Source organism: Rhinolophus sinicus, chromosome 1 (genome assembly GCF_057876585.1).
Source record: "Rhinolophus sinicus isolate RSI-liver-muscle chromosome 1, RSI-T2T, whole genome shotgun sequence".
In the NCBI taxonomy this organism is placed as follows: domain Eukaryota; kingdom Metazoa; phylum Chordata; class Mammalia; order Chiroptera; family Rhinolophidae; genus Rhinolophus; species Rhinolophus sinicus.
The window spans coordinates 212854588-212879745 of NC_142501.1; the positions used below are offsets into that span (position 1 = coordinate 212854588).

General features: G+C 53.8%; 1 protein-coding gene across 1 annotated transcript; it reads left to right on the plus strand.

The window, feature by feature from the left end:
* The first annotated feature begins 1823 nt into the window (after window positions 1–1823).
* TRMT44 (tRNA methyltransferase 44 homolog) lies at window positions 1824–24825 on the plus strand. The gene is made up of 11 exons (XM_019711492.3): window positions 1824–2522; window positions 3327–3441; window positions 6045–6264; window positions 6919–6987; window positions 7790–7897; window positions 9168–9239; window positions 13395–13501; window positions 14410–14593; window positions 16173–16566; window positions 18736–18852; window positions 23493–24825. Exons 1-11 carry the CDS (start codon window positions 1934–1936, stop codon window positions 23825–23827), a joined length of 2310 nt encoding a protein of 769 aa, XP_019567051.3. The 5' UTR covers window positions 1824–1933; the 3' UTR covers window positions 23828–24825.
* The last annotated feature ends 333 nt before the right edge of the window (window positions 24826–25158 follow it).

The following is a 25158-nucleotide window of genomic DNA, read 5'->3' on the forward strand; positions in this document are numbered from 1 at the left end:
CATTTTATTTCTTTTTGGGGGGGAGGGGAACAAGACTTTATTGGGGAAGAATGTGTACTTCCAGGACTTTTTCCAAGTCAAGTTGTTGTCCTTTCAGTCTTAGTTGTGGAGGGCGCAGCTCAGCTCCAGGTCCAGTTGCCATTGCTAGTTGCAGGGGGCACAGCCCACCGTCCCTTGCGGGAGTCGAACCGGCAACCTTGTGGTTGAGAGGACGCACTCCAACCAACTGAGTCATCCGGGAGGCAGCTCAGCTCAAGGTGCCGTGTTCAATCTTAGTTGCAGGGGGCGCTGCCCACCATCCCTTGCGGGAGTTGAGGAGTCGAACCAGCAACCTTGCAGTTGAGAGCCTGCGCTCCAACCAACTGAACCATCTGGCACTGCCCCATGTGGGAATTGAACATGCAGCCTTTGGCATTAGGAGAATGGAACTCCAACTGCCTGAGGCACTGGGCTGGCCCTGTCTGCAATTTTTGAACCCTCTACATGTCTTCACTGTCTTGTACTTTTCATGTCCCATAATCATTGTCCTGTTTATCTATCTGCCTCCGCTATTGGCCTGAAGGTTTTTCAAGGGCAGGATCTAATTTAGTTCTGCACTCTCAGTGCTTAGCCCAGGTCCCCCACACACATCAGCAAACAGTAATATTTGTAATTATTAACCTTTTGGCTTCCCCAACAAGGCTAAACCCATTTGGACAATATTGGGGGTTGAGTTATGCCCTCCCCACAAGACATGCCTAAGTCACTACCCACTGTACCTACAACCTTATTTGGAAGTAGGGTCTTTGCAGAAGAGACAGAGAATCACAGGAAAAGGCCACGTGGCCACGGAGGCAGATATTGGAGTTCTAAGGCCACAAACCAGAGAAAGCTAATGATTGATGACAACCATCAGAATCTGAGCGGCAAGGGACAGATTCTCTCTCAGAGCCTTCAGAACTGTGAGAGAATAGCTTTCTGTTGTTTCAAGGCACCAGTTTGTAGTAATTTATGGAAACACACACACAGATAGCAGGAAAGTCAACTACATCGTCAAAGGCTGAAAGGGCGGAGTCAGCAGGTGTGCGTCTGAGGTTCTGTCACTCATTTATCTTACACTTAATTCCAGACATTTGGTCTATGTTCTTCTGTCTTACATCACATGATTTGAGTTAGTTTTCATTTCTTTTTGATTCTGACAGAGACCCTCTAGGGAATGGCAAAATCCCCACTGAGGACTAAAGTCCAAAAAAAAAAGAGTGTCAAATCTTTGAGGGTTTTGGGACATCACTAGATTCTGCAGACAGTGCTGGTGATGTTGGCCAAAACTGGCAGTGCCCACCGTTCCCCGTTCCTCTCGGGGACACGTAGGTGACAGTTGACGTCACCTGTCATAAGCAACGCCCAGGGCTGTGCCCACACAGGAACGCACCACTGTAACTCTGCCACGCGAGAAAGACACCAGAACGAACATGGAGGCGAGAGCGCTTGCACAGGAGGCGTAATCGTGAACGTTCACAAACGCGGGCTCCTGGACTCTGATCACCCATCAATACCGGAGACAATCAGCAGGCGGATGCAGGAATGCTCGTGAGTCTATAAACGCCCCACCTCCAAATTCTACAAAGCTCAGCTCGGTCACGTTACTCGGAGGAACCAACAGCCTGGAACCGAGCCCCAGAGAATACAGAGCAAAGGTGAAATTCCGCAACCAAAGGACGGAAGCGCAGGCTGCCCTTCCCCGCCCGCTCATTTCCGGCCCCGGCGCCCCGCCCCCAGCCGTCCGCGCCCCGCCCCCAGCCGTCCGCGCCCCGCCCCCAGCCGTCCGCGCCCCGCCCCCAGCCGTCCGCGCCCCCGCCCCCAGCCGTCCGCGCCCCGCCCCCAGCCGTCCGCGCCCCGCGCCGCCCTGCGTCATCACGGCGCGCCGCTGCGGGGCTCTCGGCGCGGGCCGGCCATGGCGGAGGTGGGCAGGGCCGCTGTGCACGATCCCGGGGCGCTGCTCCCGGGCGGCTTCTGGGCGGCGGTGGCCGTGTGGCTGGAGAGGCCGCAGGTGGCCAACAAGCGGCTGTGTGGCGTCCGCCTGGACGGCCGGCGGAGGGCCGTACTGCCCCGGAGCGAGGCCCGCGGCCGCAGGTCGGGATGCGGGCCCGAGGACGGACCGGGCCCCGGTCAGCGTTCCCCCGAGGGAGGCCCGGGCCGCAGGCCGAGCGCGGGCCCCGAGCGGCCCCAGGGACGGCTCCAGCACGGGGCAGACAAGGGGAAAGCCGCCGCAGCGCCCGTGCTCGCGGGGCCCCCCGGACAGCCCGGCCAGGCCGGACTCGGCGAGGACGACTTCCCAGCCTCGGACCTGGATTCCCTCTGGGACGATTTCTCCCGCAGCCTTGTCCGCGACGATCAAGATGTGCTGGCCTTCCTTGCAGGCCCTGGGACGGGCTCGCAGCCAGAGGCTCAGCACGAGCTGGACGTGGTTCTCAGAACCGTCATCCCCAAGGGGAGCACGCATTGCCCGCTTTCTGCTCCGAAGAGAGAGATAGTCGTGCGAGGTAAGGAGTATTTCGGGTAGTGGGAGGTGTCAGGTAAACGCAGCCAGACGCTATTTAAAGTGGCAAAGGTGTAATAGGTTTCAGTCACGCACTGTTCCCTGCGGGAGAGGAGCGCAGCGTGAGCTGACTCCCGTTTGTGCAGCGGTGGCTGGGCCTTTTAAAGGGAGAATGAGGGACTGGTGTGTATGGGGCGGGGGCCTCAGAGGGTGAAAAATTAAAAGGGAGAAAAGTGTCCACGTGAAACCCATCTGTGTTTACGGAAGTCAGATTCCTCCCCTCACGGAAGCCAGAAGAGGCCCCGTCTTCAGGTGTGGGCTGGAACAGTCAGTTCTTTTGGCAGCAGCCTTGAACTTTCTCAGTCACTTTGAGGTCCTCCTAGGGGTGTGGCCTTGAGCTGTTGGAAACCACGTTAGTGTTTGTTCAAGTGTTTATGGACCAGTGTTGATGCCCAGTGGAGAAAGGTCTCAGAGGAGCCTGGCCTGACTTTGGTCAAGAAGAGAATCTTTAGCAGAGGACGCAGTTGGGTTAAGAAGTGCAGGGGTGGAGTCCCAGAGAGCAGTTTCCAGGCTCTGGACCTCTCGTGGAAAGGTGCTGGCTCAGGTAGTGGATGGCCGTCAGCTGTAGCCAGTGAGCCATTAGTCACTGATATAACTGCCCTTTCAGTGTATGAGAACCAGCAGAGCAGGAGAGGGAGGGTCGTCCAGGAAACTAACGACCTGAGTCGTTTCTGTTTTTAATAGTAACTCTGATGAGACACTGAACTAAGCAGCTTTAACTTGGCATCCGTGTGGTTTTTTTCGCCAGATGTCCTCAATGGAACTGTAACTTTTTTACCTTTGGAAGAAGACGACACAGGGAATTTAAAGGTTAAGATGAGCAATGTGTATCAAATTCAGCTCAGTCACATCAAAGAAGAATGGTAAGTAGAGAACTGATTCCTCTTTCAATGTGTTATGGTATCAGTTGATGATTTCTTTAGGCGGCGGCATGGTTTTGGGCCACTGAAGAGCTAAAGGGACCCTGTCGGGCAGTCAGGATTTGTGGACGGTGCCTGGTAGTAGGTGTTGGCAGGACACGCCTTTGTTGTCACTGATACCTGGCCTGCGTCTCTGGTCACAGCCTGGCTGGAGGCTGGAGTCTCTGCTTTCCATGCAGCCTTGAGGCTTAGTATTATAGCACCTAGTTTTAGCCCTGAAATCAGATGAACTCAAATCCCTTTATCATGTTGCTGTTTCTCACAACTTGGTGATAGAGTAATTGCGAGCTTCCTTTTTGATTTCCTGCTGAGGCTCTGTTTCGTCTAGATGTAATGGGTATTTAGTAACGCTTAGCATTAAAGTAGCAGTTTAATGAGCTCCCTTTGTCCCATATGGCGTTTGGGCCTATACAGAAAGTGTGAGATTTGGTTTAATTCTAGTAGGTATTTTTTAAATGAAAAAGTGCGAGGAAGGGTAAATTCACTCTTTTCCCTTCTGCTGATGTTTTCCTGAAAGCCACATCCAGTCTGTACTTTCTAAAACAACCTTGGGGAATGTGTCTGTTTAAGCAGAATGAGCTTTGCACATGGTTTTGTGGAAGGCAGAGGGGTACAGTGGGAGGAGCTTGGTTTGAGGTCAGATAGACCTGGGTTTCCCCACTAGCAGTGTGACCTTGGGTACATCGTCTCCGTGGCCCTCAGTTGTCGCACTTGTGAAATGGGTTTAATAAGCCTCTGAGGGCACCAGGCAGGGCTTCATAGGGATCTGTTGCTTGATGGGAATTCTTAGGGGATACCAAGGTGATGCCTCTTGAGAATTATCAAGAGGTTGCCCAAGGGACTTTGTCCCAAGGCCCTTTTCTCTCAGCGTGCTCCTTTCTGAAAGTGGGGAGTGAGAGCAGGCCCCGTGTTCACCTGTGCGGTCACTTGGCTGGGTGCTGACGCCAAGCTGTTAGGTGCTCAGGTACGTGCGTGGCGCTGCTCGCAGCCAGGCCTGGCCGTAGCGGCGCTCAGTGCACTGATGACAGCGAGCACATTCCCGGCGCTTTGATGAGTTACTGACGGCAGAGCTGGCAGCCCCCCGTCTTTCCAGGTTGGCGTTTCCTATCGTTGCCCCACTGGGCAGCTGTCACTCACATTCCTGTGAGCGCTGGTCATACTTTGGGGAGCACACATGAATTAAATGGGCATTTGATGGGCTGCCATCTCAGCAGTGTTTGTTATGTACCCACCATGTGCTCAGCCTTGGGGGACAGCGGTGAGCAAGTCTTGTGGGGGACACACGTGAACATACTCTCTAGTACCAGGTAGTGCTAAGTACCGTGCCGAGAAAGAAAAGGTGAAACGGTCTCTGTTCCCATTGCCCCTCGTTAGCAAAGGTGGTGTTGTGCCAGCGTATGTAGAGTGGGCGGGGAAGGCCTCCCAGATGGGGACATCCAAAGACAGGCCTGAGTGGATAAGGGAGTAGGTGTGGGGACCTCTGTGGACACCTGGAGAAAGCGTGAGGCCCAGGAAGAGCAGGGGAGAGGCCCACCGAAGTACGTCAGCCCCAGCAAGAGCTTCTGAGGGGAAGGGATGGGGAAGGTGAGCATCCAGCGGTCCCGCCCAGGCCCTTCCTGCATTGTGACCTCCCTCGGTGTGTCTCTCCTGCAGAATCAGTGCTGTCACTTTTGGGAGTGAGTTGTGTTCCTCTGGTGCACGTGGTGATAAGAAGTCTGACAGTCATAGCTGTCGCCACCCCGACAGACCCCTTTTCCTCGTCCCCTGTGCCTGTCTCCAGCTCTGCCTCTCTCTCCTCCAGCCGCCTGTGTTTCTGCTTGTGTAGGGGCCCCCCCTTGAACACCTCCTCCTTTTTGTTTCCCCACAAACGATGCGCTCTCCCCTCACTGTGCTGCCCGAATTGCAGCCTCAGAGAGGGTATTGTGATCTGGGCCCACTGGGCCCCCCGGGTCATGAGCACCTGCCGTGGATCAGGTGCTGCTGGGAGCTGGGATGCAGAGCGAACGGCGCAGGCAGGAGCCACAGCTCACCACGTCTGGTGGCAGAAGGTACAGGAGCCCAGGGAACCGCACACTGCGCGGGGACTGCGTGTGGGTCCTTAGCTTCGTGACTGAGCACTCATCTTTCCGTCCAGTAAATGATCGGTGAACCAGCAAACTCACATTTGAGTTGCACATGTGAAAATGCATGAAGAAGAGGAATGTTAGGAAAATCCATAGGCCTTTAGCACCTGGCCAGTTAGTGCGTCTGAAGTAGCCGGTAGTTTTAGTTGGTCATTTTAGTTCCTCCTTCTGCTGGGCTTCATAGGGTGCGTGATGCTTTCTTAACAGTGTTTGCAAGAGAAGAGGAATTCTTCCTGCTTTTTAAATGTGTTTTTCTCTGTTAGGTGAAAATTCTGTAACGAGTTCAGCTTGTTTTGTGTTTTGGGTAAACTATTTTGTGATTGTAGCGGTCTTCTCTCTTGGTTTGGTAAGTAGATAAGTGTGTAATTTAAAAATAAGAATTAAAACCAGCTCTGCTCATTCATGTTTTTCTTATTTTTAAAGGTTCATATCTGTTTTAATTTTCTGTCCAGAAAGATGGCATTCAGATGGAATTGTTTACCCCAAAGTCACGTGGCTTGCAGGCGAGCTGCTGGCCAAGCTGGCCAGGTGGTCTGTGGAGAGCAGGCAGAGCGCGTTTAAAAGCACCCTGTCCCTCATTTCCATTGTGAAGTACAGCAAGGCCTATCAGGCGCTGAAACAGAAGTACAAGGACATGGTCAAGGTAATTCTGGGGGCAGCATCTGTGACCGCCCCATATAAATGAGGTCACGTGACCAAACTGTGCCAGGTTAAATGGTTTCTCCTGTATGCCCTCTAGTTTTCTACATATGCCGGCATTAAGTCAATGTACCCACTTCAGGTCACTCGTGGCTGTGCTGCTGTGTGACATACTTAGAGATACAAACCACAAAAACGTTGGCAGGTGTGTTATGGAAAAGCATTTATTTATTTTTGCATAATACTAATTATTTTTCAAGAGAAAAATGAAATATTTAAAATAATTGAACATTAAATTAGTTGCTAAATTACCATAATGCTTTGGTATGAACTTAAAGATATTTAAAAATATATGAAAAATTAAAGTACGATGTGCTGTGCGGTCGCCTCATCTAAGTACCTATATACACGGTCTTTGTGGTAAAATCTTGCCTTGGACTGTTGCTTTCGACGTGTCCTGTTACACAGATAGGAAAAAAGTCTGTGCAGATCTTACTGTAAGAGACCGAATTCCTGCCTTTAGAACGAGCCTTTTTTTTTTTTTTTTTTAATTTTATTACATTATTAGTCCAGCTTGACTTATGCCTTCCAGAGATACTTATTGTGAAACAGGGGCAGATGGGAGAACAACTTTCACACGCTCTTCAAAACTTTGTAGGTGTGGCCCGAGGTGACTGACCCTGAGAAGTTTGTATATGAAGATGTGGCGATTGCTGCCTACCTGCTGGTAAGAGCGTGCCATCAGAGCTCCGTGGGGTGGGGGCAGGTGGCTTTGGTGATGCCGCTGGGAGTGGGCGCCACCTGTCAGGGCCATGACTCAGGTGTGTGTGCCTCTGTTTGCCACAGTTGGTTCCACACGTGATGGCTTTTAACTTCGCAGGGTACCCTCGCATGAATGTTGAACAAGGGTGAATTGTGAAACTTGACTGGAGGGATTCAAGCTGAACTGTCCTTTCATCACTCATGGTCGGCATGGAGATGCTTGCTGGTCTGGGGAACCCCCCCGATGGCAGCCATCTGACGCTCACACGCCCTCCAACCCTGCACACGGGGTTTCTAGCCGTGGCTCTTTCCTTAGCGAGCTCGCTAGACCACCTCCATTTGGATGTGCCCTTTAACTTGGCAGTCTTGATTTTCTGATCTATAAAATGTTTAGATTAGGTATTTTTCAATTTCCTTTCAACTGTAATTCTCTTAGTCCTTTTTTTAAGACATAGCATTATTTTGTTTTGATTATCAATGTATACAAAACTTGAAGAATACAGAGAAAGCAGGAGGAAACTTACAATAGTATTTAAAGCTCTTGCCCAGAGATGACCACTTTAATGTGGCATCTTGATGGAAGGAGAAAGTGCGGCTGCCCTGTGCAGCATCAGACAAGAGCCGTGGGCCACTTGCAGCCGCCCTCTGCTCACCTGCGCGGAGGCCCGTTCTGAGAGTGCACAGTGTAGTCCCATGTGGGTTTGTGTCTGGAGAATTCTGGGCTAGAGTGAATTACAAACTGACTTTGTTTTCTTCTATTCACTTAGGTTTTATGGGAAGACGAGCGAGCCGAGCGGGGAGTGACAGCTAAGCAGTCCTTTGTGGACTTAGGGTGCGGAAATGGCCTCCTGGTGCACGTGCTGAGCAGTGAGGGGGTAAAGCAGGGCTCACGGCCCCTTCTCGTACCTTTCCTAGAGTGTCTGCAAGGCTAGCGCGGGGTTCGCTGAGCCCTTTTTCCACTGGGACAATCTGGGTTCGGAGTCAGCCTGGCTGTCGGAATAGTGACTGGTTGTAGACTTGCTTTGCAGAACAGTCTGCTTGTAAAACGAGGGAAAGAGCAGTCTCATTAGACTGAAAGGGCTTCTCAGGGACATGCCAGGAGCACCTATAAAATGACAGGCTTCAAACAGCACGTATGTCAAATCTTTTTGGAAAACCCACCGTTTGAAGGCACTAGAGGAGAATAAACAATAAGGTACAGTGTGCCCTCGAGAAGCTTAAGTTCTAGTTCAGAGGGCAGTCACGTGCACACATCCCACAGCACAAAACTGATACCATTTTCTGGATCGGTGACGTGAAGGCAGCATGAGCTGAGAGCAGTGCAGTCAGGGCGGGGTGGCGGCGCCCGGCCCGCAGCTTCCCGCCGTCGTCCCAGCCTTCCCAGAGAACCCAGTGTGTTGGCACGGTTCCCTCGTCATCTGGCCGAGCGAACTGGGGCTCAGCAGCTTCACACTCGAGGGTGATAGCTGGGATTTGAAGCCCAGTGCTGCCCCAAGGCTGGTTCTCTTCCGACTGTGGCATTCTGTCTGTTTCACAGATGTACTTGTCCTCATGGGGAGCTTGGAGTGGGCTTGTCCCAGCGCCCTTTTTGAATTGCTTCATAAAAGAATGGGTTTGTAACACTTGTAAACAGGTGTGGCTTAGCACATCAGGTGGTGACATGGAAGCTGGTAGGTGGAGACAGTGATGGGGCAAGGGTATTGTGAAAGAAATACGGTTCCCTGTGAGAGCTAACAAGGTGGTCGTGGTGTCCTGGGGGAGAAGCCACCTAGTGGGAGAGGCTTGTCTCGTGAGCTGGGAGAGGAGCTGTGCCTGAGATCGGAACCTGACAGCCGAGGGAGCCAGCTCCCTTTCCAGGCACGTTTCCTGGGGCTCCAGCCATGGAGACGTTCCCACACCTGGACTCCGTTTCCCTTCGTGAAGACTTGTGGCTGTCAGAGGGTGGGGCAGGTCTTGTCTGGGCCTTGCGAGTGGGGAGCACAGAGCGTGTCTGTCTGAAGTGGCTGAGAGCTGTTCTGGTGCCCTCCGTCAGTGCTAAGGGCGTCTGTACTTTCCACTGCTGGAGGTACCTGCAGAGTTTAATTGGTTCTTGCTAATGTATTATGATGCACTGAACTTAACCTTCGATTTCTGAAATTATTTCAGCACCCAGGCAGAGGGATCGATATCCGAAGAAGGAAAATCTGGGACATGTATGGGCCACAGACTCGCCTAGAGGTACTGGCTTTGTCCATTCACTTGGTCCCTGCATGGTTATCCCCTGGTGACAGTTGTTTCAACGAGTGTGTCTCTGTGTAGGCCGATCAGAAATGCTAACATAACAATTCACGTAATCTGACATTTAGCGAAAGGATGAACCTTCAGGCTCTTCAAAGCCTTCCTGTTAAATGGAAAGAGGGGAGCTGAGCTCTGCAGCCGGAGGAGCCGTCCTCCTGTGGGCCGGCCGCGGGCCTGCCGTGGGTGGTGGGCACCTTCTGTGGGTGCTCGGTGCTGCCTTGGGGCAGAGGGCAAGTTGGTGAGGAGGCGAGTGAAGGAGGGTGGGGCTGGGCCGCAGGCGTGCCGACGCCGTGCAGTTGGGCCTGGCGAGCTCCTGAGACGCACAGCACATTCGTTCTGATCCTGGTCTCAGCCCAGGACTGTGCACCCAGGCCCCTCCAGCCTCGGTTCAGAGCAGCCTGTCCTGGTGGCCATCAGAGAGGAATGTGTCCCTAAGGGAGGAAGTGATCGGTCACCTCAGCGGCACTCCCACAGCAGGTGTGGTGTCAAGTGTTTACAGGCTGGTCTCTAGTCGAGGCCTCCAAGCCAGGCAGGGTCTCAGCAGTGCGGCCCTGTACTCAGCTCTGGGGCGCCCTTTCCACTGCCAGTGTCTCAAGACCCTAGTCCTGGACTAAATGCCCAGGGTGGCTGGGCCACTGGTTCTCATCCGCCAGGGGGCAGGATGCTGACCTGAGAAATGAAGAGATGCTTACTTTTCACGATGGACACTGTCAGGAATGCAGCCGGGTGCCACATAATGGCATTTCTGGGAACGATAGACCATGTGTGCGACCTTGCTCCATACGATCATAATGGGACTGAAAAGTGCCTGTCACCCAGTGACATAGCTGTGGTAATGTCACAGCACAAAGCATCCTTCACATGTTTGTGGGGACACTGGAGTAGACAAACCCACTGTGCTGCCAGTTGTCGAAAGTGTAGCAGTACAGTTACGTGCAGTGCGTAACACCTCATCATGTAAATGGCATGCTACTGGCGTGCGGATTTACTACGTGATACTTTTTGTCATTGTCTGCGAGTGTGCTGTCTACTTGCAAAAAGTTTGCTGTAGAACAGTATGCTGTTTACGCCGGCAGCGGCCACGTGCATTTCATATTTACTGCGTCTCTTAGTATATGTGCTGCTGAAGCGAGCACTTTACTGCGTCTCTTGATCGCGTGTTTTGTGCTTGATGTCATCTCATGTTGTTTCATACGGTAACATGCTGTACAGGCGGGTAGCCAGGAGCCGCAGGCAGTACCGCAAGGCCTAGGTGAGTGGTAGGCTGGACCTCCTGGGTGCGTGCGTCACTCCGTGATGTTCACACAACAGCAAAATCCGAAATCGCCTAACGATGCACTTCTCAGAACTTTTCCCGTTGTTAAACGATGCCTGACTGTGGGGGCAGAACCCCAGAAAGTAGTTTCCAGGCTCTCGGCCTCACATAGACAGGTGCTGGCTCAGGGAGTAAATGGCCATCAACTGTGATTGCATGGCCATCAGCTGTGGCTAGTTGGCCGTCAGCTGTAACCAGTGAGCCATTGGCCACTAATATAACTGCCATGGCTACGCTAGCAGAAAAAAATGGGGGGCTAGCAAGAAGATGGCGGCTGGGCTGGCCAGCGCGGATTGCAGTTAGAATGGCTGGTTGCGGACAGTGTGGATCCAGCCTCCAGTGAGAGTATAGTGCCGCCAGCGAGAATATACTAGTATGACTCCCCTACCTATGGCTCCGTGGGTGTTCCTTTTTGGCCTCACTATGTCCTGCGTTCTCTTGTGGGGAGCGGGAGCAGAGACCCCGCATGACACCCCCGCACGACACTGACTGTACAAAAGTAGAGACAAGAGCATAACAAACCCCAGAAACTCATCAGCCAGCTTCAGGACTCTTCCTTTATCTCACCACCCCCTCCGTTAGCCCCACTGTTATTCTGAAACAGATCTCGGGCATATCATTTCATCTGTAAATGGAAAATAAACTTTTTGACACTATTTTTGTATTCTCTCTGTGTCACTTGCTTTTAAAGTTGAGAAGTATGTTGCAAATTTTTTTTCTTTTTTCAAATTGAAGGGAAGTTCATCGCAGCGGCCTGACATCTCTTTGTTTCCTTTTTTTTTTTTTCATTCTGTATTGCTGTTTTATGCTTCAAGGATTTGCATTCGCTTACGCAGTCATGCATTGTAATAAAACATTTTTAAGCTCTCCGGTCTGAAGAATGTCGGGAAGCAGACGATGTCCAGGGGAGACTGCAGTAGCACACAGACCATATATTCTTACACAGTTAAGGGAAGGGCTCTAATTTAGGCACGAGGTTGATGAGCAGAGCTACAGGAGGGACGTGATTGTTTTCAAAATCCCCTGTGTCCACAGTTGAAAAAAACAAAAGAATGTCTTTGGGAAGAGGTTCAGGCAGTACTTGAATAAGCCCTGTGTTCCAGTGGTGACCCCAGGTGAGCTGGCAGAAGGGGTGGAAGGTTCTAGTCCTGTGTTTGAGGTCCCCTGTGGCCTGCCTCAGGCTCCTCTGAGATCGTGTGCCGTGGAGTTCGTGTTCTAGTCTTGTTATTGTGTCTCATTACACCTGGACCTTCTATCTCAGAGCTTGGAGATTCTGCTTATTCTACTGTTAAATGTGAGGTGAGGCCTGGCCGCCTTCTGTGACACCTCCTGCTTTAGAAGAACGGCCTGAAACTAGCGCGGTGGTTGTGTGGTGCCTTGGAAACGAGGCCCTTCCATGAATGGGCAAGCTGGACGTTCAGAGGCCACGCGTGGGGTACAGCATCGTCCTTCCTTTCAAAAACCTCATTTGATTATAAGTAAGAAACTGTTAAGAAAAGACACCTGTTTTTAGAAACAGTAGTGTGGGGATCACAGAGTGTCTTAATTGTGGAGCTGTTTATGGAATAGGAATAGTCAGTTTGCTGTACTCAGAATGTCATTTAAAACTTTTCCTAAACAAGTGGGGTTTTGTTGTCCGTCGTGCTGTTGGCGAGATAACTGTAAATGTTACGGGATTGCTGAGTATAAGTGATGTTTGTATTAATGCAGGCCATTTAAAGAGACAAGTAGGCAAATTTAAATCTAGAATGAGTGGGAATAAAGAATAAATATCAAAGTTTGTTTTTCCTGCTTTTAAATTATGGGTATACCTGTTGAGCAATACTATTTTCAACATTTCAATGTATGTGTGACTAAAAGCACATATGCTTATTTAAGAAGCAGAAAGATTGTAGAATTTAAATTCTATTTTTATTAAGGTCATGTCTGCAAGATGCTCTTATATTGCAGTTTTGTTAGTCTTCCCGTTTCTTTTGATCAATGAGTAACACGTCTGCCTACTTCCTTGGGGGGTTCATCAACTTTAAAGTTAAGAGGACTCTGAGTAATTATGTAGTGTCTGCTCTCTTGCCAGTTTTGACTGATAGAGTCACTGTTGAGACTGTTGATTTCGGTACTAGTTAACGATTCAGCAGGAAGGAGAGAGTGTTTCAAGTTCCCAAATCACAAAAGCAAGCTGTTTCAAGGTTAATTTCAGAAGTTTTCAGAGTGGTTAACATGCCGATTCAGTGGATTTTCACAAAAGATAGTAATAGCAAAGAATTATTCATGCCTGCATGTGTGGATTCCTCATGTGTTTATCTTTTAATAGATAAAGATGGAAGGACGTCTGAGGTTGTGTAGGTGCATTATATTATACACTTAAGTCAACTTGAGCCCTAGCTGCTTTCCACTTACCCACTCTTAAGGCCGTTTCTTCTTCCTGTATTCTGCTGAAGATGAAACTGGTCACGTGTCCCCTCTTTCCTGCAGCGCCTTTTTATGGTTTTGTAATGAAGCACAGTTTTGATTATCAAAAGGAAATTAGCACTCAGAAAAGCATTTCCCTAGTGATGACTCTAGAAGTTGCTCATATTTCCTGCCCTTGGGGGCAGCCACGTTCACTTCCTCACTCCTAGTGCCGGCTTCAGCATTGACACAGGAAGCCCACAGGGGCTAAGAACCTGCGGGGAGCATGGCGAGCTCCTGCAGGCCCTCTGCCTGCCCACTCGGGCTGCTGCCTCAGCAGCTCTGCATTTATTTCCGAAACGTTTAGTCTCGTTTTTGTGTTTTTCTTTTAGGAAGGTGCAATCACACCAAACGATAGCACCCTTTTCCCTGACGTTGATTGGTTAATCGGTAACCATTCCGATGAACTAACACCATGGATACCTGTCATTGCAGCCAGGTAGGTAGACAAGTTGGCAGGTGTCTGGGGTGTTGGGTGACTAAACCTCGCTGCCCCAAACAGGAGCCACCAGCTGCATGTGGCAGTCAAGCACTTGAAATGCAGCTGTTTCAAAGTGTGGAAATGACATGTTGAATGTATTGGGTTAAATTGAAAAGAAATTCCACCTGTTTTGCTATTTAAAGTATGGGTACTAGAAAACCTAAAGTTGCATGCGTGGTTTCCGTCAGACTTCTGTCGGACTGTGCTGATGGAAACTGATTACTTCTACAGTACTTACGTCCAGTGTTGAAAGGTGTGTCATTTTTTTGGAAGTTTGTTTTGATAAAGGAGAGTTTGTCTTCAAAGGGCACATCTGTCAACATAAAGATGCTTTTTGCAGTATTTGTTTCGCAGATAACATCACACCTTTGTCGGATGTGGCTTATGCTTTTGTATCAGGAGACCATCACGGCGCACGTTACCTTGCTGCCCTGAAATATTTTGTTTGCTGGTCTCCTTCATCCAGGTTCTTGTGAGCTAGCTGTTCTAGCTCTCAAGGAATTAGGGAGGTCAGGGAGAAAATCTTAGTCTTTGTGAGGCCGACCTCTGAAATTTCTGATTCACGGCTGGAATCTCAGTGCAATTCAGAAAGCTTTAGATTACGGTTGACGAGTAACTGCAATGGAAAATACTTTCTATAAAAGTAATGAGATTCATATTTTATTGGAAAGATAATACTGTGCTCCAGTGTTTCTAGAAATTAAATTGGGGAAAGCTGTACTTCATTTTTTTATATTAAAACGAGCCAGCAGCAGACGTTTGTATGTTCCCCTGCTAACACGATTGCCACGTGGCTTTCTGCTGAATTTTCTTCACTGACTGGATTCACGACTTCTGCCTCCTATGCTTGTTGATTGTGTTTGAAGGTCTTCCTACAACTGCCGTTTCTTTGTCCTTCCCTGCTGCTTCTTCGACTTTGTTGGGAGATACCACCGGAGGCAGAGTGAGAAGACGCAGTACCGCGGGTACCTGGATTTCATCGCAGAGGTGGGAGCGACCTGCGGCTTCCACGTGGAAGAGGACTGCCTGAGAATCCCCTCCACCAAGCGGGTGCGTCCCGGCCACCTCGCGTGTTCTCCGTGGGCGACGTGCTGCCATTGAGATAGAAGGCTGAGGGCCTGGCCCAGAACCATAAATGGCCCTGATGTTTGAAAGTATGAATGTTCCAGAAGGGCCCTATCCCAATTTCAACATCTCAGTCGTCAGTGGGGCTCGGGGCTTTTCTCTGTACGGTTGCCTCTTTTGGGGACGTTCTGACACTTCCTTCTCCAGGCAGCTCTGGAGGAACCCTTAGCCAGTCTTCATTTCCTTTCCAGAAACTGGGACTGGCCCCACGGGGTCTCCCCGAGGTAGTGTCAGCTTGGCCTGTGTAGAGATTCTTGACCCTCGTGTTGTCTGCTGCTGAACGCGCTAATAATTGGCTGAAATGAAAGGTCGTTTCAGAAGTTCAGAACGATTTCAAATTTTATTAAAAGCCTCATTGATTTAGATTGATCTGCAATGTAATTGGTCTGGGTCCTAGTTGACGCTTGCACCCTCCGGGACTCCGCCAGGTGGGGAGGGCAGATGTCCCCGTGGTGGGCGCTCACCGGCTGTCGGGGTTCGGCCCCCCTGTTGGCTTCAGGGGCCTCTTGGCTGTCCGCGCCGTCACAGCTCAGGAAATGGGCGTAAGACGCGGCGTCAGAGCCTTCCTGTCCTCTAAATGCCCTCGATTCGGGCAAGTCGTGGTCCTCTGAGGCTGCAGTTGGTTTTCAGAAACTGCTGAAGTTTGGGTTGCGTAGGTGGGTGTGAGGACCCCACAGTTTGGTTTGTGCAGTTGTCTTTCCACTGGTGTTTGTAGAAGCCACAGATGACCCTTTACCTCCCCCAGCCTTGGTTTCCTTGTAACTGGATGATTTGGGGTCAAATGCAAGAGTACGTGTCCACACACAGCACCGGACTTTGTGCAGGTATTCTCGTCCTCACACAGAGAAGCTAAGTCACCTGCCTGAGGTCACGTGTGTCGCCGGTGGCAGAGCTGGAGCGTAGTAAGGGGCAGCTCTGATGCGACCAGATTCACCTTCTTTCACTGCCTGTCTGGCTTTGTAGTTGGTGTCCCGGGAGGACGTGCAGAGGTACTATGCTCACGGCGGCGTCACGGGACAGGCCCTGTTCTGGAGAGTGGCCTCTGTGTGCACGTCTGAGGGAGGAGAGAGTGGTGCGGGCCGCACATGCCCACTGGCTGACTGCCCTGCTAGGTACTCACGCCTCCCCTTGCTCTGGCAGGGCTGACAGAGACGTCTCATTCTTTCGTAGCCCCCTCTTAGGGTGACCCTCAGGGTCTGCGTGGGGCAGAGGTGGGGGCAAGTGAGGGCTGACAGAGCAAAGTGTCTAGAACAGGGTGGCTGGCACACTCAGCCAAGTGGACCTGGGTTTGTGCATGTTTGTTCGCTCCCCACAGAAGTCTTAGCGATGCGTGTTTCCATGGCTTTGCATTGTTTACTGTTAAGTCTTTGATCTTGGAGTTGGTTTTTAAAACAAGGCTTTCTTTCGTGGCAGATAGCTAACACTTCTGTGCAACGTGTACTCCAGGGAGTTTCATGGGGGCATTCAAATACTATAGGAGCCTGACTGCTCTTTTCCAATGCAGGTTTGTCTCATTGGGAAATCGAGAACGTACCCCCCCGCTGGAGAAGCCTCCATGGATGTGCAGAGAACGCAGTACATCCACCGGCGGCGGGGCTGCCCTGGGAGCCCGCCCGGCCGGGCGCCTGCCCCTCCTGCCCCCGGAGCCGCCGCCAGCAGCGCGGACCGCCCCGACGGGTGCCCTGACGGCCATGGAGCCCCGGACGTCCAGGCTGAAGGACTATGGCTGCCTGGGTTTCGCCCTCGAGAAAAAGCCGAGCGCGTAAGGAATTGTGCCGCCCTCCCTCGGCACTTTGTTGACCAGGTGGTGCTACAAGTGGCAGATTTGTTGTTGGGTGGAAAGCAGTTAAACCCGAGAAGTTCTCCCGGCGGGCGTTTGAAGGCCTGGAACCGAGGAGGTAACCGTCTGCGTCACCGGAGCACTTGCTGGGTTTCAGGCAGCGACTCGGTCTCCCTCGTAACCAGCTTAAAACTGTGTGGCCGCTTTTAATTAAATATATTTCAAAGAGACAGGGGTAACAGGCTATTGCAAGCTCATTCTTACGTTTCCTTCCGTGTCCTGTGGACATGCGGGACATCGGCTGCCTCCAGGCAGGAGACTGAGAGCAGGGTGCTACCACCGGGCCCTTAACCGTGACACGTTCAGGTCTCGGTCTACAGCTACTCAGCTTCAGTCTAGAAAGTGAAATCCCCAAAATGCCAAATCAGACAGGAGAGCAGGGAGGATATTGTGTGTGATTGGTCACATAGGCCGGACAATGTGCTGAAACAGTGGCCGTCAAGGCCGCAAGGAGTGGAAGTGTGAGTCTTGGTGCTTTTTCTAAAACTGCCGGGCGTGTTGGAGTCCCAGGCTGTGGGGCAGACGCGTGTCCTTCCTGCTCCTTTCCCAGCCGCCAGGGGGCGCTGTGGAGCTGACTGCTTGGGCCGAGCCAGAGCCTTGCCTCTGAGACGGGGTCACTGGAGGAAACTGGGGACTCCTCCCTTTTGCTGTGAGGGTCTGCGCCTGGCTGCTCTGTGTGTGGCACGGGCCAGAGAGGCCGTAGTTGTGGGTCCTCCTTCGCCCTCAGACTGGTCTTCCTCAGGCGTGGGTGTTGGCATCCTTGTTTGTCGTCATTTCTCCCTCTACCTCTGTCCTTGTGACGTGGCAGCACCACCGAGTGTGTCCCCCTTCTCCAGGAATCAGCCGACCCTGTTAGCAGCTGATCAGGGGAGCTTCTGGGGACCCGCTGTCAGCCCTGGCTCGGGTGCTGAGCAATTGCCGACAGTCCCGAGGTGCCATGGGGTGTTCCGTGGGGGCTACGCCACTTTCTAGGTGTGCTCTGCTGAAGCGGGGCCAGACCAGAGCGGAAGGCCAGCTGCGGGGGGCTTCTACGTGGCCTCCGAGCATGGAGCCCATAGCAGGCAGGCAGGCGAGGCCAGAGGCCAGAGACCTTCGGGTGAATCTGAAAATGTGGAGCATGTCCTGTCATTTCCACGACGGCCCTTTTCTGTGCTGGGGCCTTTGGGAATGGTCGAGCACAGGGATGCCAGTCTGTGCCTCGGGTGGGACACCCTTTTAGTGAGCAAAGCCTGGCTCTTCTCCTCGGCTCAGAGGTAGATGGGGGGGCTCTGATGATCATTTCTCAGGCCTGCCCCCCCATTGGAGATACCTGGGAGCTGGGGCGCTGTCCTCCCCAGGTTGGTCTCTGTTGGTCCGAGACTGGTTGGAGGTGCTCCAGCTGCCCCCTCTCCCCCATCTGGGAGAAGCTCCGCTGAGGTGGTGGGCCCTTTGCCTCTCAGCCACCTGCCCTCACCCATGGGCACTTGTCCTCTTTGGTCACTGGAATTAGTGACCCCTACCCAGCCTGCCCTCAGGCATGGGACCCTCCATGTTTCTGGGACCTCATGACATATGAGTGGACCTGTCCTTAGGACCTAACTGATCGCAGGCCTGGGGTCTGCCCTCTGCAAGGCATGGCTTCGGGGACACTGGGAGGAGGTGGTCCCTGCTCCAGCGAGGGGGAGAGGCGCACACAGACCACAGGATGAGGGACAGAAGCAGGGCATGAGTCAGCGTCACGGGGCTCATGGGGCCAGAACCTGGGAGGGTGGGCAGGGCTTTGTGGGCCAGTGTAACTTTTCCTTACATTTCCTGGGTCCTCAGAACGGGTTTAAGGAAGCTGAGAGGCAAACCTGGAAGGCCGACTGGACTCTGACAGGTGGAATTATAGCAGCCGGTACACACAGCTGCCTGTACTGTGGTCTCCAGGCCTGGGCCGCACAGTGCCGACCCTTTGAATCTGGGAGGCTCGCAGGCAGGAGGGGTGGGGCGGCCTGTGGGGAGGACAGGGATGCAGGGCCTGGCAGGTGGGGAGCTGGGGGAGCCCAGGTGGTGATGGCTGCCCACCTGGTTCCGGCTGTTGTGAGGTGTGCGCTAGGTTACTGGACCTTTACATTAAATGTTGGTGTTCCCTCCTGCTGGCGTACATACAGGGTGTGAATTTATAGAACTGGAATTGTTCTTGTGCCTATTCAATAAGTTTGTAATAGCCATTTTGTTGTCTGGGGGAAAACCCCATTTTCCACAGAGAGCCTTTCCTTGTCTGAAGTCGCAGGTAAGCTGGACAGGGAGACCCTGCAGAGGCTGAAGCGGGAGTGTGGCGGTCTGCAGACGCTGCTGAAAAACAACCATCAGGTGTTTGAAGGTAAGTGGATTAAGCCTTTCAGGATGCTTGTTTCTCACACAGGTGGAAACGCGCTCCCTGTGCCGCCCTCGCTCACCTTCCTTGCACCTGCCTCCACAGCTTCTGTGGCACTGACCCTCTCCGTCCCTCCCGCCTGGCTTGCCCGCTTATGTTTCTGTGGGGCCGTCACTCACCACGCGCTGTGCCCACTCCCCCAGGGTCCCTGCTTCCTCCCCACCTGGTGTCCCGGCCTCTCTGATGGGAGCCCAAGTGTCGTCTCCTCCACGAAACCACCTTCCCATCTGCCCCTGCCCAACCCTGCCTCTGCGCCCCCAGATCCCACATGTGCTTCTGTCACACGTCTTCCTGTCCCTGTCACATCCCCACCCCAGCTAGACCAAGAGTTCCCTGTGGGCGGGGCCGGTGTACAGCCCCCCACACACACACTGTGGTGCTCAGCAGGGGGGTGAGTGAATGGCCTGGGGGGCGGGAAGGGGCACACACACCTGACCCTCCTCACGGCGAGGGGTAGGGGAAGCCATTGGGTCCCCCAGTCTCCGGCCCATGAGGTGCCATCTGTGGACAGGGCTCTCCCTGAGCACACTGAGATGACAGCCTCTCTGTCCCTGTCCCCAGGATATGGCACACCAGGTGGTGGGTCCAGCACAGCAGGACAGGTGCCTTGGTCAGGATCTGTGTAGGGAAGGTGGCTGGGCGCCTTTCCAGAGGGGAGGGAAGCCAGCCTGGAGGCGCAGAATTGCAGTCTGCACCGAGGGGATGTGCCGGCCCAGCCCAAGGGGTGTGTGTACACACTGGGCCCTAGGGCCTTGTCTGGGGATGTGGGCAGCTCCCTGAGCCCCAGGGTTGGGGCTGAATCCCCCCTCCTTCATGTTCTTGCTGAGCAGGGTGGTAGGGAAGGAGGCCTCAACTGGGCAACATGGCTGATGGAGGCGTGTCTGTCCACTCCCTTAGGCTGTAAACTTCCTAAGGTGTTGAGTGCTGCCACCGTTTCTTCCCTGCCCCCATGTGTGCACGGGAGAGCTGGGTGTGCACATGAGAGCTGGGTGTGCACGCCTATACCCCCCCCATGTGTGCACGGGAGAGCTGGGTGTGCACACCTGTACTCCCCCCCATGTGTGCACGGGAGAGCTGGGTGTGCACGCCTGCACTGCCCCCCAATGTGTGCATGGGAGAGCTGGGTGTGCACGCCTGTACTCCCCCCATGTGTGCACGGGAGAGCTGGGTGTGCACGCCTGCACTGCCCCCCCATGTGTGCACGGGAGAGCTGGGTGTGCACGCCTGTACTCCCCCCATGTGTGCACGGGAGAGCTGGGTGTGCACGCCTGTACTCCCCCCATGTGTGCACGGGAGAGCTGGGTGTGCACGCCTGTACTCCCCCCATGTGTGCACGGGAGAGCTGGGTGTGCACGCCTGTACTCCCCCCATGTGTGCACGGGAGAGCTGGGTGTGCACGCCTGTACTCCCCCCCATGTGTGCACGGGAGAGCTGGGTGTGCACGCCTGCACTGCCCCCCCATGTGTGCACGGGAGAGCTGGGTGTGCACGCCTGTACTTCCCCCCCATGTGTGCACGGGAGAGCTGGGTGTGCACGCCTGTACTCCCCCCATGTGTGCACGGGAGAGCTGGGTGTGCACGCCTGTACTCCCCCCATGTGTGCACGGGAGAGCTGGGTGTGCACGCCTGTACTCACCCCATGTGTGCACGGGAGAGCTGGGTGTGCACGCCTGTACTCCCCCCATGTGTGCACGGGAGAGCTGGGTGTGCACGCCTGTACTCCCCCCCATGTGTGCACGGGAGAGCTGGGTGTGCACGCCTGCACTGCCCCCCCCATGTGTGCACGGGAGAGCTGGGTGTGCACGCCTGTACTTCCCCCCCATGTGTGCACGGGAGAGCTGGGTGTGCACGCCTGCAGTGTGTTTGGATGGCGTGGTTGCCCATGTTGAGCTAAGCTTTGTTTTCACATGAACTTGATTTCACTTGGATAAATGCTGCTGCTCCGAGGGAGGTAAACTTTGTAAACGGAACCAGAGTCTCCATGTTTGGGGTGGTTGCAGGAGGGCAGGCCCCCCGGGGGCTGGAGGACCGCCTTCTGGAACTGAAGGCTCCTGCTCCCGCTGAGCTGGCACAGCCGTCGGGGGTCCGCTCTGCGTCCAGAGCCCAGTGGGTGGAAAGAGTCATGCAGCCGGAGGGCCGCTCTTCTTTTGTTTTTTCCCAACACGTTTTTCCGGTTGGTTTCATGAAATAGTATCTTTTTTCCATTATAAATATGCATGTGTGTGACTGCTTTTCTGTGCAGTTCACATGGGGGGGACACTTTTATTTTTGGAAACACTTCTGAGTAGGAGGCGTGGGGATTGAGCTCCAAGTAAACAGTCTGCTCCCAGTCATGCAAAAACTATGCACTGAAGCTGGGCCTTATCTGTGAGGGTTCTTTGTAAAGGAACGTGGACGGTCTCCAGTATTGTTGAGGGCGCGCTCGGTGAGGACGTCCGCGCTCTGAGTGGTCAGTTGCTATGCTCACGGCCTTGAAGATGGGGACGCAGCTCAGAGAGGTTGGTGACATGCCCGAGGTGTCCCTCGAGGGGAGGGGCTGGGCAGGCCACTAGGTCGAGACGGAGCAGACCAGTGCTTCCAAGCATGCAGCACCATCCCGGTCCAAACCGATTTTCTGGAAGGTTCTTCAGCCCCTCAGGACACTGGTTAAAGTGATGTCTGTTGTCAGAAACAGTGGAGGAGGTGGACGGCAGGTTTCGTGTGCTGTTCAGGCCTGTCGGTGGCACACATGAGGGAGAAAACACTCAGAAATGCCGGGTGGGAAATGAACTTTGGTAGAGCATCTGTTGCTGTGATTCCATCTTACAATCAGCAACGCATTTCTGCACAGGCAGAGTCTGTGGGTGGTCGGTCTGGCTTGTGAGCTGGCTGGAGGGTGCCTGGTACGGGCCTGCCCGGGACGGGAGCTGGCTGTTAGGCCTTCCTCTTGGGCCTGGCACGTGCCTGAGAGCTGCCCTGTGTCCTGTGGGTGTGGGGCACCGTGTCGGCTTCCTGGCCAGCCTCAGGGCTCCCTGCCTCAGCTCTAGCGTCACCACTCTGTCATTAGCGCCCACTCCCAGGCCTTAGAAATCCTGGCTCCCTTTTCCTTGACCCGGCAGGTACTGCTGCAAAGGTGAGGCCAGGTGTAGCCTTAACTGCCTGTGGAGTTAAGCTGCCTCTGCCAGCCAACCTCTCCTGATAGGAGGGGACCGGGCATGACCTCTGTGGGCCGGGCTCCATGCCCAGCTTTGGCCCCTGTGACCTCCCCCAGATTTCTCATGAGCCCATCCAGGCCATCAGGGGCCCCTCGCCTTTTTGGGGTGCACACCTGGGAGCCTTACCTCTGAGGCGCCTTCTCCCCACAGCTGGGGCGTGGCATTCCATGCCCGCTGGGAGGTGCTGCCATGGGAGCATCCGGTGGGCACAGTGAGGTTCCTTGACTCGCTTTCAGGCGGAGAATGAATGCTGAGCGGCAGCGTGGGGGGGGGGGGGGACAGTGCAGGAGCCAGCTCAGGGGAGACAGCCCGGCGAGGAGGCGCCTCTTGCTCCCGTGAGGATGAATCCCCGCATTGTGGCCTCATAGTGGGGCGACTCTGCGGCTCCCTTCTCTGCTTCCAGGAGAAAGCAATAAACGTCAGTCTGCAGGAGCGGGCACCGTCGCGAGCGGACCTGAGAGCGGAGTGGCGATTTCAGTCACATGCCCAGTCTTAGGGGTCGCACAGCCAGGCTGCCTCAATGAGTCTCCTGTGTTTTTCCCGAGACTTTCCAAAGGCTCCGGGCGGGTTTACAGCTTCCAGGCAAAACCGGGATGGGCTTGGTTGCTTTGGCTCCGTTTCACGTGGAGTTGTTGGCTCTCGGAAGGAAACAGCCAGGCGTGAGCTGCGGGGGTGTCAGCCGAGGTGGAGCGATGGCTCGGCAGCTCAGAGCGGCCTGGTCAGCTGCCAGGCCACAGCCCCCACCCCGGCCCTCTGGGGTCCTACAGCCGCACAGGTCCCTCCCACCATGCTCCCCCAGCACCACGGTGGACCCTCACCCTCATTTATATTTTGGGGGCTCTGGCCGTGGGGGTCCCCACCGCCTGCTCCCCCATCTTTGCCTGCCTAGAAGGGACGTGTCCCCTGCATATTCGTTTTCTCTTTGTGACATGGAGATGTCCTAAGAACCAGGGCCACCGTGCAGACAGCGTCTAGCCTCCCTGAATCAGGACCCCATTAGGGCTCTCACCCCTCGCCCCAGGTCCTCAGCCTGGTTTCCCGTAAGCCCGACCCCCGTGCTGCCACAGCCACTGTCCCGTGGCCACAACTTTGATGTTGCCGCCGGAACCTGGGCTGCAGTCACAGGGCTCTTTGCCCTTTCCCGGGGGCCGGCACACCCCTGCGGACTCCCAGCCCGTGGTGCCGGCCTCAGCCCTTCCACATTCCCCTGCTGGCCGCGTGCCTCCATCACCACGGCCACTGCTTGAGACCTCAGCACCCTGTCGCCCTGGGCAGCGGCTGGCTGGGACTGGCGGGGACTCTGGGCTCGTGTCGGTGCAGCCCACAGATCCTGGGGACCTAAGGGACTTGCAGGCTGACTTCCTGGCTGTCTTTCTCTCTGTCCCAAATGCAGTTCTGAATGGGACCGTTCACATTCGCGACTGGAGGGAAGAGAAGTGTCAGAAGGGAAAGCACCCGGAGGCCCAGCGCACACTGCTCTCAGGAACTTTCAAAACCCGCCTCTGCTGGTTCTTCACTCACCACCCTGACGGCTGTGCCCTGCCGTCACACTGCTGCCCGTTTGCCCACGGGCCTGAGGAGCTGCGCCCACCAAGAAGAAAACGCAGATCCTGTGAGCTGCCTCCGCCATGCGAGGGGCCGGCGGAGAGACAGGCCCCAGCCCCACAGGGCTGCATGGTTTCTGAGACCTCTCCCTTGTCCTCCCCTCCGCCTCCCATGGGGACATAACCGTGGTACAGGAACAGGAGAAGCTCGTACCCACCGCCATCTGCATGCTTAGTCTGTTAAAGGAGCAAACTCTTAAATGTGTTCAGCTTCTTTTTGTCAGTGTGACAGTTCGTAAACATCCTGCAGCTCAGACGGAGGAAGCACAGCCATGCCTGCGACAGCTCCCGGCACCAGACCCAGCTGCCCGGGCTCAGCCCCCTCTTTCCCGCCCTCCTCCACTGGACCTTCCCACTGGTGCTGGTCATTCTTTTGATTCCAGGGAAGAGAAACTCCTGATGTGTTTCTATTTGCAATGATTGTTTCAGCTTTTCACAAAAGTCTGCTCCAGATGGATTCTGTTGTGCCCCTTGATTTTCCGTGGGACGTCTCCTGGCGCCCTTTCCGTGGGACGGGTGGCCGCGGGTCATTTGTGAGGGACGAGAAGGAGCTCATTCCTTTCTCTGTGTCTCACTGGGCCTTGGAGGTCCAGGTCCCGTTGTGTCTTGGCCCCAGCACCACCCTGCCTCCCACCCAAAGGTCATTGCCACCTTGGGCAGCGCAGCACACGTGTGGGGGTGACGGCCAAGAGATTGCGTACACCGTGGCCTGGCTGGGGCCTGTACCAAGGATGCACCAGGCACAGCTCTGAGCCTTAGTGTCACGTGTGGATGATGGGGTCTCACCAGCTCACAGGTGGTTGTGAGGGACCAAGCCAAGCAGTGTTTCCTGCAGCCCTGAGGACGCCACTCCATTTTCTGCTGGCCTCCATTGTGTCTGAGAGGAAGTGAACCATGATTCTTACTGTGGCGCCCAGTATGCAGGGCACGCTTTCTCTGGCTGTTTTTAAGAATTTTTTTTTCATTTGTAGTTTTCAGCAGTTTTGTATAATGTGCATAAGGTGTGATTTTCTTTTAGCTTGTTGGGGTTTGCTGAACTTTGTAAATCCCTAGGTTACTGTTTTTGATCCAATTTTGAAAAAAAATCAGCCAGTATTCCGTAAATATTTCTTTTCTCCTCCATTCTGTCTCTTCTCCGAAAACTCCAATTGTATGTGTGTTAGATCACTTGACACCATCCTACAGGTCACTGAGGTTCTTTTTTAAATCTTTTTTCTCAGTTTGAATGATTTCTACTTGTCTCTAAGTTCATTAGCCCTTCAATTACATCGAATCTGCTGTTAATACTATTCAGTGATACATAGTTTTATATTTCAGATACACAGTTTTTATTTCTAGGGTTTCTGCTGCTTATTTTTGTCACAAGTGATTTCTTCTGAAATTCTCCATCCCTTCAGCCATTATCCATCAGGTTTAAAGTCCTTTTCTGCTAGTTCAACATTTGGGTCATCTATG